The sequence below is a fragment of the Oncorhynchus mykiss genome, chromosome 6, assembly GCF_013265735.2.
Source record: "Oncorhynchus mykiss isolate Arlee chromosome 6, USDA_OmykA_1.1, whole genome shotgun sequence".
Classification (NCBI taxonomy): domain Eukaryota; kingdom Metazoa; phylum Chordata; class Actinopteri; order Salmoniformes; family Salmonidae; genus Oncorhynchus; species Oncorhynchus mykiss.
The window spans coordinates 93,420,322-93,437,561 of record NC_048570.1 but is presented as its reverse complement, the minus strand read 5'-3'; the positions used below and the strand labels follow the sequence as shown (position 1 = coordinate 93,437,561).

At 41.0% G+C, this 17,240-nt stretch overlaps 2 protein-coding genes across 3 annotated transcripts; one reads left to right on the top strand and one right to left on the bottom strand.

The window, feature by feature from the left end:
* Positions 1 to 500: 500 nt before the first annotated feature.
* LOC110526844 (26S proteasome non-ATPase regulatory subunit 13) lies at positions 501 to 7,107 on the bottom strand. 2 transcript variants are annotated; one of them, XR_005052320.1, is made up of 12 exons: positions 6,906 to 7,107; positions 6,109 to 6,222; positions 5,913 to 5,968; positions 5,649 to 5,779; positions 5,258 to 5,429; positions 4,981 to 5,060; positions 4,635 to 4,760; positions 4,279 to 4,341; positions 2,509 to 2,589; positions 1,662 to 1,778; positions 997 to 1,378; positions 501 to 894 (listed from the first exon to the last, which is right to left on the bottom strand). XR_005052320.1 is itself a non-coding variant. In XM_036981607.1 (11 exons), exons 1-11 carry the CDS (start codon positions 7,004 to 7,006, stop codon positions 1,283 to 1,285), a joined length of 1,137 nt encoding a protein of 378 aa, XP_036837502.1. In that variant the 5' UTR covers positions 7,007 to 7,107; the 3' UTR covers positions 501 to 1,282. The 2 variants fall into 2 exon arrangements, 1 of the variants encoding a protein (XP_036837502.1); XM_036981607.1 differs by having other exon boundaries at positions 501 to 1,378.
* Positions 7,108 to 7,367: 260 nt separating this feature from the next.
* LOC110526847 (NAD-dependent protein deacetylase sirtuin-3) lies at positions 7,368 to 13,008 on the top strand. The gene is made up of 7 exons (XM_036981608.1): positions 7,368 to 7,702; positions 7,857 to 8,100; positions 8,316 to 8,548; positions 9,324 to 9,424; positions 9,637 to 9,798; positions 10,103 to 10,315; positions 12,482 to 13,008. The coding sequence occupies exons 1-7, from the start codon at positions 7,606 to 7,608 to the stop codon at positions 12,500 to 12,502; spliced, it is 1,071 nt and encodes a 356-aa protein (XP_036837503.1). The 5' UTR covers positions 7,368 to 7,605; the 3' UTR covers positions 12,503 to 13,008.
* The last annotated feature ends 4,232 nt before the right edge of the window (positions 13,009 to 17,240 follow it).

Sequence of the window (17,240 nt, the reverse complement as noted above, 5' to 3'; positions counted from 1 at the left end):
GTTGGGGAAACTGTCATTCTATTAGTCACTATAACCTGGTTAAACATACCTCAGGATCCAGGGTTGGGGAAACTGTCATTCTATTAGTCACTATAACCTGGTTAAACATACCTCAGGATCCAGGTTAGGAGAAACTGTCATTCTATTAGTCACTATAACCTGGTTAAACATACCTCAGGATCCAGGGTTGGAGAAACTGTCATTCTATTAGTCACTATAACCTGGTAAACATACCTCAGGATCCAGGGTTGGAGAAACTGTCATTCTATTAGTCACTATAACCTGGTTAAACATTCCTCAGGATCCAGGGTTGGAGAAACTGTCATTCTATTAGTCACTATAACCTGGTTAAACATTCCTCAGGATCCAGGGTTGGAGAAACTGTCATTCTATTAGTCACTATAACCTGGTTAAACATACCTCAGGATCCAGGGTTGAGAACACTGTCATTCTATTAGTCAATACAACCAATAGGTCTAAAAACACAGTCACATCCACAATTCATGTTTGAAGGGTAATGTTTCACCAACAAGCATTTGTAATTTGTATTTCAAAATTGAACAATGTTTTCTTGTATTTATTTACTGCTATAAAGTAACAAGAACGTACACAGAACCCCAACAAAAATACAAATAAAATAAAAAAACTGAAAAAGTTGGATGCATCAGTCCTTCTGGGAGATAGGTAGGTAGAGGAAGGAAGGAAGGATTCCTGTGATGGTGTCTGTTCTAGGGGTGAACAGGCTGGGAGAAGGGCCCTGTCCAGAAGAACATCCTGGCACCTACACCTGGCTTAGACCCTTGTCTGAGAGGATTCCTGTGATGGTGTCTGTTCTAGGGGTGAACAGGCGGGGGGGGAAGGGCCCTGTCCAGAAGAACATCCTGGCACCTACACCTTAGACCCTTGTCTGAGAGGATTCCTGTGATGGGGGTCTGTTCTAGGGGTGAACAGGCTGGGGGAAGGGCCCTGTCCAGAAGAACATCCTGGCACCTACACCTTAGACCCTTGTCTGAGAGGATCTGACTGGTGTAAGCAATATGGCCAAAACTCTACCTAGACTATCAGAGGGCAAGGTACTATCATCATACTGCATAAACCTATTAAATAAATCTTCTCTGATCTCTACAAGTGTCTAGAGGTTAGGGGGTTGTTCTGGACAGGGCCATGGAGGAGACCAGAGGGAGGAGGCTAAACCAAGGGGAGGAGGCCTGTCTAAGTGAGGCTAAACCAAGGGGGGGGGAGGCCTGTCTAAGTGATGCTAAACCAAGGGGGGGAGGCCTGTCTAAGTGAGGATATCGTGGGCCTGCTGTTCCACCAACACAGCCATGTTTTTCACATCCCCACACCAGAGGTCCAACCGGTCCTTCATGCCCTTGATCTGAACAGGGACAAGGAAGAGAGTCAGGGTCAAAGGTTAACATTCACAAGCTTTTCCATTTGTCGAGGATGATTTCTATAGCTCAAAGCCAATTTACTTTAACCACAACTAGGATTGGTCTCAATGACTTGTGTTACAGAGGACATTATAGTAAAACAGAATATTCCCTTGTTTCTGGTCCAAACCAGGAGTCGTGTCCAGCCCCTGAGAACCGGTGCTTCTCATTGATTGATTATTATTCCTGGGCCCGTGAATATGAATATGTTAAGGAGAATGCATTTACCTGCTGCAGGTCCAGTACTCGGGGCTGCACCCAGGTCATCTGAATCTTCTGGTCCACCTCGTCAATGTTTCCTTTGATCAGACCCACAGACAGAGCTTTCATCACTAGCAGCTCCACCTGCAGGGGACAACCAAGAATCACAATCAGACCCAGGTTCAAACCGTTTACAATCAACTCTCCAGATAAACCCCAGTTGCCACCAACCCTGGTCCCCAGATAAACCCCAGTTGTCACCAACCCTGGTCTCCAGATAAACCCCAGTTGTCACCAACCCAGGTCCCCAGATAAACCCCAGTTGTCACCAACCCAGGTCCCCAGATAAACCCCAGTTGTCACCAACCCAGGTCCCCAGATAAACCCCAGTTGTCACCAACCCTGGTCTCCAGATAAACCCCAGTTGTCACCAACCCTGGTCTCCAGATAAACCCCAGTTGTCACCAACCCTGGTCTCCAGATAAACCCCAGTTGTCACCAACCCTGGTCTCCAGATAAACCCCAGTTGTCAACAACCCTGGTCTCCAGATAAACCCCAACCCTGGTCTCCAGATAAACCCCAGTTGTCACCAATCCTGGTCCCCAGATAAACCCCAGTTGTCACCAACCCTGGTCTCCAGATAAACCCCAGTTGTCACCAACCCCGGAGGTGGAGCCACAGGATGTGTAGGCCTATAGTTCCAGAAAGCACCGACTCAACTAAATGTTATTTTAATGGGGTGTTATTGTGCTGGGAAATCGCCTGTGGACCAGGTGACCACGGATACAGACCTATGATCATAGGAAGCCTCCAGATATTAATGATTTGTCATAAGTGACATACGATTGATTGGTGGATTGATGACCAACTGACCTCGTTCACGGGGATCTTGGCACTCTGTCCAATCTCATGGAAGGTCAGCTGTCTGTTGTTGGCGGGACGAGTGAACGTCATCTAGACGGAGGAGAGAAGAAGAAGAGGCAGACCTGTTAGGGCTGTTTGGGAGCATCATTTACATGTATCCTCGTCATTAAGCAGGCGCTGTGACCCAGAGAGACTGACCAATCAGTGCATCCAACATCATTTACATGTATCCTCGTTGTTAAGCAGGCGCTGTGACCCAGAGACACTGACCAATCAGTGCATCCAACAGTAAGTTGGTAAAAATCAGGTGTTGGAAGCTAATTCATTTTCCAATTGTTTCATTCTGAACCGTTAAAAAAAAAGTTGACTCAGCAAAAAAAAAAGAAAAGTCCCCTTTTTCAGGATGTAATAAATGTATCACTAGCCACTTTAAACTACGCCATTTATATAATGTTTACATAGCCTACATTACTCATCTCATATGTATATACTGTACTCTATACCATCTACTGCATCTCTATGTAATAAATGTATCACTAGCCACTTTAAACTACGCCATTTATATAATGTTTACATACCCTACATTACTCATCTCATATGTATATACTGTACTCTATACCATCTACTGCTTCAGAGGGGGGAGGGGCTACAGTAGCCTATGCTTCAGAGGAGGGAGGGGCTACAGTAGCCTATGCTTCAGAGGGGGGAGGGGCTACAGTAGCCTATGCTTCAGAGGGGGGAGGGGCTACAGTAGCCTATGCTTCAGAGGGGGGAGGGGCTACAGTAGCCCACACACTCACACACTGGCAAAGATCTGACAGGCAGACACTGGAAGAAGTTTCTGAGTGACAGAGGGAGGGCTTCAGAAGGAGGGGGAGGGGCAGGCAGACACTGAGGGAGGACAGAGGGAGGGCTTCAGAAGGAGGGGGAGGGGCAGGCAGACACAGAGGGAGGACAGAGGGAGGGCTTCTGAAGGAGGGGGAGGGGCAGGCAGACACTGGAAGAAGTTTCTGAGTGACAGAGGGAGGGCTTCAGAAGGAGGGGGAGGGGCAGGCAGACACTGAGGGAGGACAGAGGGAGGGCTTCAGAAGGAGGGGAGGGGCAGGCAGACACAGAGGGAGGACAGAGGGAGGGCTTCTGGAGGGGGAGGGGCAGGCAGACACTGGAAGAAGTTTCTGAGTGTCAGAGGGAGGGCTTCGGAAGGAGGGGGAGGGGCAGGCAGACACTGAAAGAAGTTTCTGAGTGACAGAGGGAGGGCTTCGGAAGGAGGGGGAGGGGCAGGCAGACACTGAAAGAAGTTTCTGAGTGACAGAGGGAGGGCTTCGGAAGGAGGGGGAGGGGCAGGCAGACACTGAAAGAAGTTTCTGAGTGACAGAGGGAGGGCTTCGGAAGGAGGGGGAGTGGCAGGCAGACACTGAAAGAAGTTTCTGAGTGACAGAGGGAGGGCTTTGCATAACCACTTTGTTGTGTTTTTTTTGTGGGACTAGAAAAAAATACCCGAAATGTAAAGTTATTAATCGGTTCCCATGCTTTCAAAATAACTGTTCTGGAACAGTATAGATCACTTTCGTTCCCGGTTCAGATTCTGTTCCTCTAAAAATATGACATTTTTCAGTTCCTACCCTTGGGTAAAACAAACACATTCATTGTGAAAAGTAAAATCTGTATCCAAACGTCAGTTCTCCTGCACTATAAAACATTCAATTAGTGAGAGTATTAGTTCTGCCGTGTGGGGGGGGGGGGGGGGGGGGGGGAGAAGAGAGAGAAAGGAGAACCCACCTCCATCACACACAGCAGCTGAATCTTCTGCATCAGTTTGGCTTCGTTGGCTGCCAGGTCAGGCTGCAACACAGACACGTTGAAATGAGTTGTGTTTGTTGGTTAAATGACAGGTGATTTCTAATCTTATGTGATTATTGTAACATTATTAACTTACATTATCATTTTTTAAAAATGGGCCTCCAATCATAGCACCTCAACAAAACCATGTCCATGTGAATAAACAATAACACATTCTGGAACGAGACAACGGGAGCTACAATAGTTTTCAATCTTTATTTCTTGCAGCGATAGTTTCCATAGAGTACATTCAACCGGCTGTTGTAGGCCGTACTATAGCCAGTTGTGCTGGTTACCTGCGCTCCCCAGGCAGACTTGTAGGCCTGGAACTTCTCCACGTTGCCTCCGTTGAAGGAGTACAATGTGTCTATCAGCCACTGCTTGTCTGTGCTCCTTAGGGACTCCAGTACTGGGTGCATCAGCTAAAAACACAAGCAGAGACAGGCTGTCAAACAAAGGCTGTCAAAGCCATCTGGTTGCTTGAAAGGTAAAACTTGAGCCCAAACTTTTGTGGCTGTAGCTCAGCCAAAACTCGCTTTAAAATGGCTGCTTGATGCTTATTATCAGACAGACTAATATCTCACCAAATGGGAGGATACCTCAAAAACACAACTATCACAAGGGTGGTGATGGGTAATTTACCAGCTCTCCGAAGTTGTAAACTCCTTCTCCTAAGAGTCCAGCCAGACCCAGTGTGAAAGCCCTCTCCTGCTTCTCTGTCTCTGATGGATATAAAGACATCAGTTATGACAGCAAGTGAGTACTAGCACACAAACTAATAACGCCTTCAAACAATTGTAAAAAATAAAATAATAATAATAATAATTCTAATGATGTTTTTGTGATTTTACCAACATTAAATTCTGCTGTATGATTTCAGTGCAACATACTGCCTCGGTACATTGTAAACAGATGTTACCTGGCAGGTCTTTGATGTCGACACAGCCGAGGTAGCGCAGAGCGTCCTTGTAGTAAGAGGCGTGGTTCCCCACGATGCGGTAGTATTTGCTGGACAGGTCGTAGAATCGCCCGTGGACTGACGTCACACCCGGCAAGTTATTCAGCGTCTCCTCCACCTCCTCAATTAATATCTGCAGGATGGAAGGCAGGGTAGACTAGTGGCTAGAGCGGTGGACTGGCAGGGTTCGCATACAGATACACTGGATTAAAATGTACATACATGTACATCTGGCTTCAGTAAGCTTTGATTGTTTTGATTAGTGCCGTCTTGGGACAGGTCTCCATTGAGATGTTTGTTTTCCAGGGTTTTTTTTACCTACAAGTTACTGTATACCCAGACAGCGTGTTACCTTTGTGGCTGGAAGGTCATTTATCTCCAGTTTAAGGGCTCCAATAGACGTCTTGCACAGAATGACCGACTCGTCGTTGCTCTTCACCTTCTCCTTAGTCTTCTCAAGGAAAGTGATAGCATCTTTAGGATCTGAAAAGGAGAACTTGGTTGAGCTGGTTGAGTGCTGATACATGCTGTATCTGAGTGGATTCGAGTTCAATTACTTAGCATCAGCGAAGAAGGTGATAGGACTACAGACTGCATGTACCGACTGTGTTCTTACCTGTCATCTGTCTGGCAACATACAGGATGATCTCCACCAGAGACAGGGGGTTGATTCTAGAAACGACAGAGAGATAGAGAAAGAAAAGGTTACAACTGAACACTCAGAGATTAGACTACTAAACAGTGTTGTAATTTTAGCTACTATTCCAATTGTCAGAGAAGCAGTTTTTACTGTAGGTTGGTGTTGGTCCTACCTGTGGTCAAAGTCACTGAGGAAGTTATCGTACAGTTGTATGAGGCCATCTCCTGTGGCAAAGCAAGGGTCTTTTACAAAGTCTGTGAGCTTTAGGGTCAACTGATGCCACAACCTGTCAATGGAAAGACGAGGTATGGTTAGGTACTAGAATTACATGATGAATAAGAAACAATCCTGCACTGAATGGGGTTAGTGGCAAGCTGGTCAGATTTATTTTACCTTTATTTAACTAGGCAAGTCAGTTAAGAACAAATTCTCATTTTCAATGACAGCCTAGGAACAGTGGGTTTAACTGCCTGTTCAGACGCATAACGACTGATGTTTACCTTGTCAGTTTGGGAATTCGATATTTTCTGTTAACTTACTAGTCCAACTCTCTGACCACTAGTCTACCTGCCGCCTGATGAAGGGAAGGCGGAGACTATGAATACCTATGGCCTTGCAAGATTGCAAAAGTCCCTAAACGCAAAAAAAAAAAAACTAACGTTAACTAACTAGCTATCCTCCCTGTCTACTGAAGCATTTTAGCAACCGTTAACCGCATAGCATCAAGGAAGATTGTGGACATGACGACTATCATAACATTTTATTTTCGGTAACGTTAGTCACATGTTACGAATAAAATATATTTCATGTTTTATTCCACTCTACACAATTGACAGTTGGTGGATTGTTTGTGTCATTCACTGATGGTTTGTGTTTAGCTAGCTACTGTAGCATTAGTAAGCTAACTCCATGACTCAGCGTATGAATGACATACAAAAACTAGCTAACGTAGACAGACGCTTTCCTTACTTTTTGTTGTAAAACTCCTCTAGTGTGTGCCATTCCGATGCCATCTCCGGAGTCGAACTGATGCTCTGTTGCGTTTTGAGGTACCCGGTAACATCTTTCATTGTCGCGGTAGGTTTAGATTTAGATACCGAATAAGAAACGCGTTGACAACTTGTATCTATAATTGCTAGCTAGCTAACTAACTGAACAGCTAGCACCACAAGCAAAGAGCAGACGCAAAGACTCATGGGAGCTGAGCTGACACAGGAACGTCTACCGTAATGTTTCTAACAAATACGCGTTTGCGTGTTTTTTATTACCCCATATATATTTTTTAAAGAGATGTAATCACGATAAGTAGTTTAATTACTCGATATTAGTGGACCAAACTGATATTTACAATTGATAAAATAATGACAGTGAGCACTTATATTTAAATTGTTTATTCTAAACTGTATTAAATAATTGTACATATTTTACGGTATAATCAGCCTTCGTCACGAGTTCAAAGGTAACCAGAGCAACAACAGACTAATGCAGCGGCTCACATTTGTTTTGAGCCAATGTTGTGCATTATGAAATGTAGCTAAAGCTTAGGAGAGTTATGCTATTGCAATGGTTCTTCTTGTGTAAAAACATGCGCTTCAACTGCCTGCTTCCAAAATGAAGATGCGGCTCTAGAGAAAGCTACAGATATACTGTGTATTTCTTGCAGCTAGCTATGACTTATTTCATGTCCTCGCCACTGGTCTACAAGGGCAGGTTATATCTGTATCATACTATTACATCGAGTACAGCTAGATTCATCAAACTCAAACGTAAGCAATAGCCTAAATATCGATTTGAAACTAATTGTAATTTGAAAGCTGCTTTTGAGATTGATGTGAACATTACATAGACCTACAGGTAATATGATCGATGAGGATAGTAGCTAGTTACTCAGTAACTTCACCACATGCATTACCTTCTCAGATCAACAGCAAAGAACATTATTCCTCGCTCCAAGGCAAAGGGATGTCCACGGTCTACGTCCAAGCCAAGACAAGACAGTCTGGTGGCCTGGGTTTCGAGGACTGTTCTGTAGAGGAGGAGTGGAGGACTCCAAGCAGCAGACGCTAGAGGACCTCACTAAGAACATCGGAGGCGGACAGTACAAGAGGATCATAGTGATGGCAGGGGCTGGGATCAGCACACCTAGTGGGATCCCAGACTTCAGGTGACAAGCGGTATATTTTAAATGCTTGAGGTGCACTTGACCGGTGGGCAGGGTGCGGTTTTGCACTTTTGGGATGATTCCACTGGTTGAAGTTCCATCAAATGCAACCTCAAGTATTTGGAAAGTGTTTGAGATGGTCAGTCAACCCATGTCAGGAATACAATGAATGCACAGACTTTGTAGGAAACCTTTTTCTCCCTACTTTCCTTGGACAGGTCCCCTGGCAGTGGTCTCTATGACAACCTCCAGCAGTATAATCTTCCTTACGCAGAAGCCATCTTCGAGATCAACTACTTCCATCACAACCCCAACCCTTTCTTTGCCCTGGCCAAAGAGCTGTACCCAGGCAACTACCAACCCAACCTCACACACTATTTCATACGTCTGCTTCATGACAAGGGCCAGCTCCTCAGAATGTACACGCAGAATATCGACGGCCTGGAGAGACGTAAGTGGATCCACTAGTGTGACCGTATTGAAAAACAGTTCAGGTAATACACACAGGAGCCTGTCATCTCTCTCTCTCTCACACGCTGTGTGGCTGCTGCCAACATACTGACTCAACTCCAGACACTTTAATAATGGAAAAATTGATGTAATAAATGTATCACTAGCCACTTTAAACAATGCCACTTCATATAATGTTTACATACCCTACATTACTCATCTCATATGTATATAGTGTACTCTATATCATCTACTGCATCTTGCCATCTTAATGTAATGTATCACTAGCCACTTTAAACAATGCCACTTCATATAATGTTTACATATCCTACATTACTCATCTCATATGTATATAGTGTACTCTATATCATCTACTGCATCTTGCCATCTTAATGTAATGTATCACTAGCCACTTTATATAATGTTTACATACCCTACATTACTCATCTCATATATATATACTGTACTCTATACCATCTACTGCATCTTGCCTATACCGCTCTATACCATCACTCATTCATATATCTTTATGTACATATTCTTATTCATTCCTTTACACTTGTGTGTATAAGGTAGTTGTTGTGAAATTGTTAGGTTAGATTACTCATTGGATATTACTGCATTGTCGGAACTAGAAGCACAAGCATTTCGCTACACTCGCATTAACATCTGCTAACCATGTGTATGTGACAAATAACATTTGATTTGATTTGTTTCACTGTCTCTCTCCCTCTCTGTCTATCTCGCTGTGTTTCACTGTGTGTGTGTGACTCTAGTGGCAGGAATCCCCCCTGAGAAACTGGTGGAGGCACACGGCTCGTTTGCTACTGCTACCTGTACTGTGTGTCTGAGAGACTACAAGGGGGAGGAGCTACGTGTGAGTCGGTTAACTATCACACCATTCTCAGAGCATTTCCCTGTTACAACTGATTCATATTATTGAGAGACTTCAATCCATCTAGCTCCGATACTGTGATTTGTGAAAGTTTCTTAAGTTTGAAAGATAATAGTTTGATGCAGTGTCTTGTTGTTAAAATATATCTAGTTTTGATTTCCTGTATTTCTCCTGTGTGTTTGTCTACTTCTTAGCCTGACATTATGAAGGGGACAGTCCCTAAGTGTCCCACTTGTAAGGGTGTGGTGAAGCCTGACATTGTCTTCTTTGGGGAGGAACTACCTCCTCACTACTTCAGCTACCTGAAGGACTTTCCCCTGGCAGACCTCCTCATTATCATGGGTACCTCTCTGGAGGTGAGGAACACTGCTGTCAATGTGTTATTAAGATGTTATACACACGTTATGTGGCTGTTAGTAAGCTGTTATTCACAGTTATAAACATGTTATAAACCAGTTAACACGCTATTCTCCTGTTATTCACCTGTCAATCAGGCAGGACAGGGTTTCACTCAGTCCAGGGTTCCTATAAAAGATATCTCCGGTGTGTGTGTTTATATATATATATATTTTTTTACATTTATTTATTATTATTATTTTTATTTATTTTTTATTTATTTACTGGAGACTTAAAACATGTTGTTCCATGTCAATACACTAGGTGGAGCCCTTTGCCAGTCTGGCCGGAGCTGTGAGGGACTCTGTCCCTCGCCTACTTATCAACAGAGACCTGGTGGGGCCCTTCGCTTGGGGGACCCCGCGACACAATGATGTGGCCCAGCTAGGGGATGTGGTCGGTGGGGTGCAGATGCTGGCTGATGTCCTGGGCTGGAACCACCAGCTGGAGGCTCTCATGGCTGCCAATGCTAAGAAGGTTGGTTCATGGGAAATCATCTGATTTACACACGTGTCACGTACGCATTTAACACACAAACGCACCTAAACCCTGGGCTCTTTGCATTCACTGATTTTCAGAGCATTCAGAGACTTAATGTATGGAAAAAAATTACAAATTGTTCCGTTATTTGACTTTAAATAATATTTCTCTCAAAACTGTGATTCCTAAAAAATGTGTCTGGAGATTTGGTCGACTCAGTCAGATTTGTCTGAAATCCTAAATGAATCAGGAAGGAGCAGGGACAGCTCTACTACCATAAGGACCCCTTATTCACGTCCTCATTACATGGAGTGCAACAAAGCCACTCATGGTCTGGAAAGTTTTCAAATGTTGATAGAATTAAACAAACAATATTCAAATCACTATGGCCACAACCATAAACTGTCAACTCCATCTCCCTGATAGGATGGGAATATTGGTTAAAATATGTTTATTTTAAATGAGATTTTAGAGTCATGAAGCACCTGAGGAAAAATTAAATTGCTACTTTGTATACAACTTGAACGAATAAACATTTACATTTTTGTCTACTCCATAAAACAAACTCCTCAGATTTTCATGTAACGTAAATTCTGTCTGAAAAACCTGATAGATTGATGCTTTTATTGGCAAATTGTATTTTCTATATTTAACTAAAACTTTGTGTTGAACTTCTATTTTTCAGAGGTAAAAAAAAAAATGTCTGTTTTAAATGTTTGTTGTCCACTCCATCAGTGACTTGTCAACTCCGTCACAGACGGCTAAACCCTCTTAAGATACGTCGTTCTGAAACTATTGAAGTACTTCCTGTCCTAGACCTAAGGGATAATGTTATGTACATTTTGTTTTATGTTCTGAATATAGAAAAACATACCAACATGCTAATGAAATTAGCCTGGAGCATTTTATATAGCGCTATAAAACAAAACAAAAGGAAGTTTCGAGATTTTAATGTAAGGGACAATCTATGGAAAATAATGAACGACGTGGAAGGTGTGTTCACGGAGTGGAACTGACCTTCCACAGAGTTACATTATTTTCTAAAGAATATATAGAATCTTTAGTTGATTATCCCTTTTATACCAAAGCTATAATTTTAACATATTTGCTGTTAGGAATGTGTTCATTTTCCGGTAGAAATGTGTTCAACATCCACTGAAGTAGCTAGCGAGTTTACTAGACAGCTTCAGGAGTTGCCATGGTAACCAAACAGACTTGCTAGTTTAGCGAACCAAACCAGCAGTCCTAGTTTGCCTTCATGAACATCGAATTCAACAATGGCAATGATGTTTTCAATTGGATGTTTGCTTTCAAAAGCAGCTCAAACATAGAACATGTAAGAATGAACGATAGCCAATGAATTCTATCATGCAAATATACCATGCGTGGGTTATAGGGAAATACTGCACACTCTAGAATGCCCTTCAAGCCAATCAGAAACAAGTATTCAACAATGCCCATGGTATAATTAAGCAATAAGGGTGTGGTATATGGCCAATATACCACGGCTAAGGGCCGTTCTTAGGCACGACACAACGCGGAGCCAGCTAATCAGCATTCAGGGCTCGAAACTGGGTGGTTTGAGCCCTGAAATTCGTATTGGCTGAAAGACCATATACCATAGATATGACAAAACATTTAGTTTTACAGCTCTTATTACGTTGGTAATCCAGTTTATAATAGCAATAAGGCTCTTATTGGGTTTGTGATATAAGGCCAATATACCACGGCTAAGGGCTGTGTCCAAGGCACTCTGCGATGCGTCGTGCCTAAGAACAGCTCTTGAATAATCGAATGTTAGAATTAAACAACCAAGGCATTTAAACACTTGTTTGAACAATAAACGTAGAAATGTAAAGCCGTTTAAGGTGTCTGACAGCGTTCACTATTCATTTGTAATATTTAAGAAAAATATGTGTTAAAAAAAAAAAAAAAGTTTATTTCCTCATCTTTCAAGAATCCCTGTATTATAGTGCATGCCATTGAGCAGCTGTTTTTATCCAAAGTGACTTCGTTCCGTACATCCATGTTACATACGTGTGGTCCTGGGAATGGAGCAGCACTATCCCGGAAGCTGCACTGAGCTACAAAGGACCACTTCAAAATATAAACTTCAACCTCCACTATGTGGATCTTCTGTTTTGTTTTGTTTTTAATCTGCAGGCTACAGAGGAGGAGGAATGAGACGGGTCGGTGTCTTTTAAGATAGCATTCAAGAATGCCTCACCGCTGCAGTCCACCTCAGTCCACCTGCCTCATAGCTCAGGACTACAGCAGACTGTCTGCTCAGCAGAGAATCTGTCATTAAATGAACTCTCTTCAACAGACTTTGATCCACACAACGGTCAATCAGCACAACACAGAGGCAACACTGGAGGAAGACATTTAGGACAAATTGGCAATGTATTGGGTTGGTTTAATAGATTATAGTTATTAGTTTTCTGTGAAATGTGTAAATATCTTGAGATATTCTTTTATGCTTTAAAAAAAATTCTGTCTCATGTACAGTTTTTGCAGTAAATAATTAGCATAAAGACCCGTACAGGGCTGGTTTTGTTGTCAATGTCATCGACCAGACCTGTTGACCATGATGTTGCTAATGATCGTGGCACTTTTGAAACCAAATCAGCTCCTCTGTTTTGTCAGTCACAAGAGATTACGCTGCTAATAAAGCTGAGCAACAATTGGAACTCTTAGCATGAAGTGTGTATATATATATATATATATATATGTGTATATATATATGTGTATATGTATATATGTGTGTGTGTGTGTCCATGTGACCACCAGATGGAGCTAAAGTACAGTATTGTGAACTCCGTTCAGCCCTCTTGAAATCAAATAGGTCATTGATTCATTAAATGGAATTCAATCAATGCAGTTCTACTTTGTTTAAGGTCAAATCCATTGACCTGTGAACTTCCTAATGGACAATGCTGCTGAAAGCCACAGGATGAGGACAATGATAGATCTTCCAGGTCTATGGCTACCCCCCACCTCCTCTCCTCCCAACGTGCACACACACACACTAGATGATGGTAATACTATAGGACCCTTTGAAATGCCCTTCCACGGCTTCCACCCTGCTACACAGCCTTGACTACCTGTCACACCCCATCCTAATGTTAAATAACACCATTCATAATTTAACTTGTTTCTATACTGTCCTGACAGGTTTGCATCAAAGAGATGCACATTGGGTACAGAACGTAATATAGCAGACGTCAGATTCTCTCAATGGTAGTAGGTGACTGGAACGAGGCAATGAGACACTTAACTAGCTGATAAATACCTCTAGATAGAAGGTTAGTCACACCACAGTGCATTCATTTCACTGACAGAAGTTGACATTTGGTCATTCTTGTTACAAAATATTGAACAGAAATGCAATGGTTCATTGGATCAGTCTAAAACTTTGCACATACACTGCTGCCATCTAGTGACCAACATCGAAATTGCACCTGGGCTGGAATAATAACATTATGGCCTTTCTCTTGCATTTCAAAAATGATGGTCAAAAATAATACAAAATAAAGCTTGTTTTTCTTCTTCTTTGTATTATCAGATTTATATTCCTTTCACATTTCCACAAACCTTAAAGTGTTTCCTTTCAAATGGTGCCAAGAATATGTATATCCTTGCTTCAGGGCCCGAGGTACAGGAAGTTAGATTTGTCATTTTAGAAGAAAATTGACAAAAGTGAGCGGATCCTTAAGAGGATATTATTAATATGAATACCTTTATTATGTTGTAATCATACTGATTTTTAGCTTGGTCGGAATCTGTCTGACTGGCCTCTCTCTTCCTCTACTGTGAATCCCCCGCCACAGCCATTAGAATGAGTTTAATCTGTGTTGTAGCCCACAGCCATTAGAATGAGTTTAATCTGTGTTGTAGCCCACAGCCATTAGAATGAGTTTAATCTGTGTTGTAGTCCACAGTCATTAGAATGAGTTTAATCTGTGTTGTAGTCCACAGTCATTAGAATGAGTTTAATCTGTGTTGTAGTCCACATTCATTAGAATGAGTTTAATCTGTGTTGTAGTCCACAGCCATTAGAATGAGTTTAATCTGTTGTAATCCACAGTCATTAGAATGAGTTTAATCTGTGTTGTAGTCCACATTCATTAGAATGAGTTTAATCTGTGTTGTAGTCCACAGCGATTAGAGTGAGTTTAATCTGTGTTGTAGTCCATAGCCATTAGAATGAGTTTAATCTGTGTTGTAGTCCACAGCGATTAGAATGAGTTTAATCTGTGTTGTAGTCCATAGCCATTAGAATGAGTTTAATCTGTGTTGTAGTCCATAGCCATTAGAATGAGTTTAATCTGTGTTGTAGTTCACATGACATTAGAATGAGTTTAATCTGTGTTGTAGCCCACAGCCATTAGAATGAGTTTAATCTGTGTTGTAGCACACAGCCATTAGATAGATTAAACTCAATGTTGTAGCCCACAGCCATTACCTTTATAGGCTGCTAACAGTATTGATTGTCACACATAATGAAGGTACTGATGTTGTCCTGCTCACTGAAACCCACGCCAACAGAAGACCTCAATCTGTTCTAATCAATAGAGATTGTGTGTCCATTTTGTGAGTTATAATTGTATTTCTGCATTGGTAGGCCCACCATCATCTCCTGTAGGGTGGTGAAATGACACCGAGGCTGATAAGAGACATGGAGCTGAATATAGAACCACAGAATCACTAGGAGATATGTAATAACTGACCCAGTGTAAGGAGGATCATCCTGACCCAGTAAACTACTACCAATACAATAGAATGTAATAACTGAACCAGTAAACTACTACCAATATGATAGAATAATGTAATAACTGACCCAGTAAACTACTACCAATACAATAGAATGTAATAACTGACCCAGTAAACTACTACTAATACAATAGAATAATGTAATAACTGACCCAGTAAACTACTACCAATACAATATAATAATGTAATAACTGACCCAGTAAACTACTACCAATACAATAGAATGTAATAACTGACCCAGTAAACTACTACTAATACAATAGAATAATGTAATAACTGACTCAGTAAACTACTACCAATACAATAGAATGTAATAACTGACCCAGTAAACTACTACCAATATGATAGAATAATGTTGTAACTGACCAAGTAAACTACTACCAATACAATATAATAATGTAATAACTGACCCAGTAACTACTACCAATACGATGTAATAACTGACCCAGTAACTACTACCAATATGATAGAATAATGTTGTAACTGACCCAGTAAACTACTACCAATACAATATAATAATGTAATAACTGACCCAGTAACTACTACCAATACGATGTAATAACTGACCCAGTAACTACTACCAATAGAATAATGTAATAACTGACCCAGTAAACTACTACCAATATGATGTAATAACTGACCCAGTAACTACTACCAATAGAATAATGTAATAACTGACCCAGTAACTACTACCAATACGATGTAATAACTGACCCAGTAACTACTACCAATAGAATAATGTAATAACTGCCTCAGTAACTACTACCAATACAATAGAATAATGTAATAACTGACCCAGTAAACTAAGACCAATATGATAGAATAATGTAATAACTGACCCGGTAAACTACTACCAATACAATAGAATAATGTAATAACTGACCCAGTAAACTACTACCAATACAATATAATAATGTAATAACTGACCCAGTAAACTACTACCAATACAATAGAATGTAATAACTGACCCAGTAAACTACTACTAATACAATAGAATAATGTAATAACTGACCCAGTAAACTACTACCAATACAATAGAATGTAATAACTGACCCAGTAAACTACTACCAATATGATAGAATAATGTTGTAACTGACCAAGTAAACTACTACCAATACAATAGAATAATGTAATAACTGACCCAGTAACTACTACCAATACGATGTAACTACTACCAATATGATAGAATAATGTTGTAACTGACCCAGTAAACTACTACCAATACGATGTAATAACTGACCCAGTAAACTGCTACCAATATGATAGAATAATGTAATAACTGACCCAGTAAACTACTACCAATACAATAGAATAATGTAATAACTGACCCAGTAAACTGCTACCAATATGATAGAATAATGTAATAACTGACCCGGTAAACTACTACCAATACAATAGAATAATGTAATAACTGACCCAGTAAACTACTACCAATACAATAGAATGTAATAACTGACCCAGTAAACTAGGACCAATATGATAGAATAATGTAATAACTGACCCAGTAAACTACTACCAATAAAATAGAATAATATAATAACTGACCCAGTAAACTACTACCAATACGATGTAATAACTGACCCAGTAAACTACTACCAATACGATGTAATAACTGACCCAGTAAACTGCTACCAATATGATAGAATAATGTAATAACTGACCCAGTAAACTACTACCAATACGATGTAATAACTGACCCAGTAAACTACTACCAATACGATGTAATAACTGACCCAGTAAACTGCTACCAATATGATAGAGTAATGTAATAACTGACCCAGTAAACTACTACCAATACAATAGAATAATGTAATAACTGACCCAATAAACTGCTACCAATATGATAGAATAATGTAATAACTGACCCAGTAAACTACTACCAATACAATAGAATAATGTAATAACTGACCCAGTAAACTACTACCAATACAATAGAATAATGTAATAACTGACCCAGTAAACTGCTACCAATATGATAGAATAATGTAATAACTGACCCAGTAAACTACTACCAATACAATAGAATAATGTAATAACTGACCCAGTAAACTACTACCAATATGATAGAATAAGGTAATAACTGACCCATTAAACTGCTACCAATATGATAGAATAATGTAATAACTGACCCAGTAAACTGCTACCAATA

Bases quoted from the DNA above. Each gene is read 5' to 3' on its own strand.
- LOC110526847 (XM_036981608.1), top strand. From the start codon at position 7,606: ATGACTTATTTCATGTCCTCGCCACTGGTCTACAAGGGCAGGTTATAT. The intron at 9,425-9,636 runs GTGAGTCGGTTA...TCTACTTCTTAG, and splicing joins ACAAGGGGGAGGAGCTACGT to CCTGACATTATGAAGGGGAC. The intron at 9,799-10,102 runs GTGAGGAACACT...TCAATACACTAG, and splicing joins TCATGGGTACCTCTCTGGAG to GTGGAGCCCTTTGCCAGTCT.
- LOC110526844 (XM_036981607.1), bottom strand. From the start codon at position 7,006: ATGAAAGATGTTACCGGGTACCTCAAAACGCAACAGAGCATCAGTTCG. The intron at 5,780-5,912 runs GTAAGAACACAG...TCTCCTTTTCAG, and splicing joins TGTTGCCAGACAGATGACAG to ATCCTAAAGATGCTATCACT. The intron at 1,779-2,508 runs GTCAGTTGGTCA...TGTCCCCTGCAG, and splicing joins CCAAGATCCCCGTGAACGAG to GTGGAGCTGCTAGTGATGAA.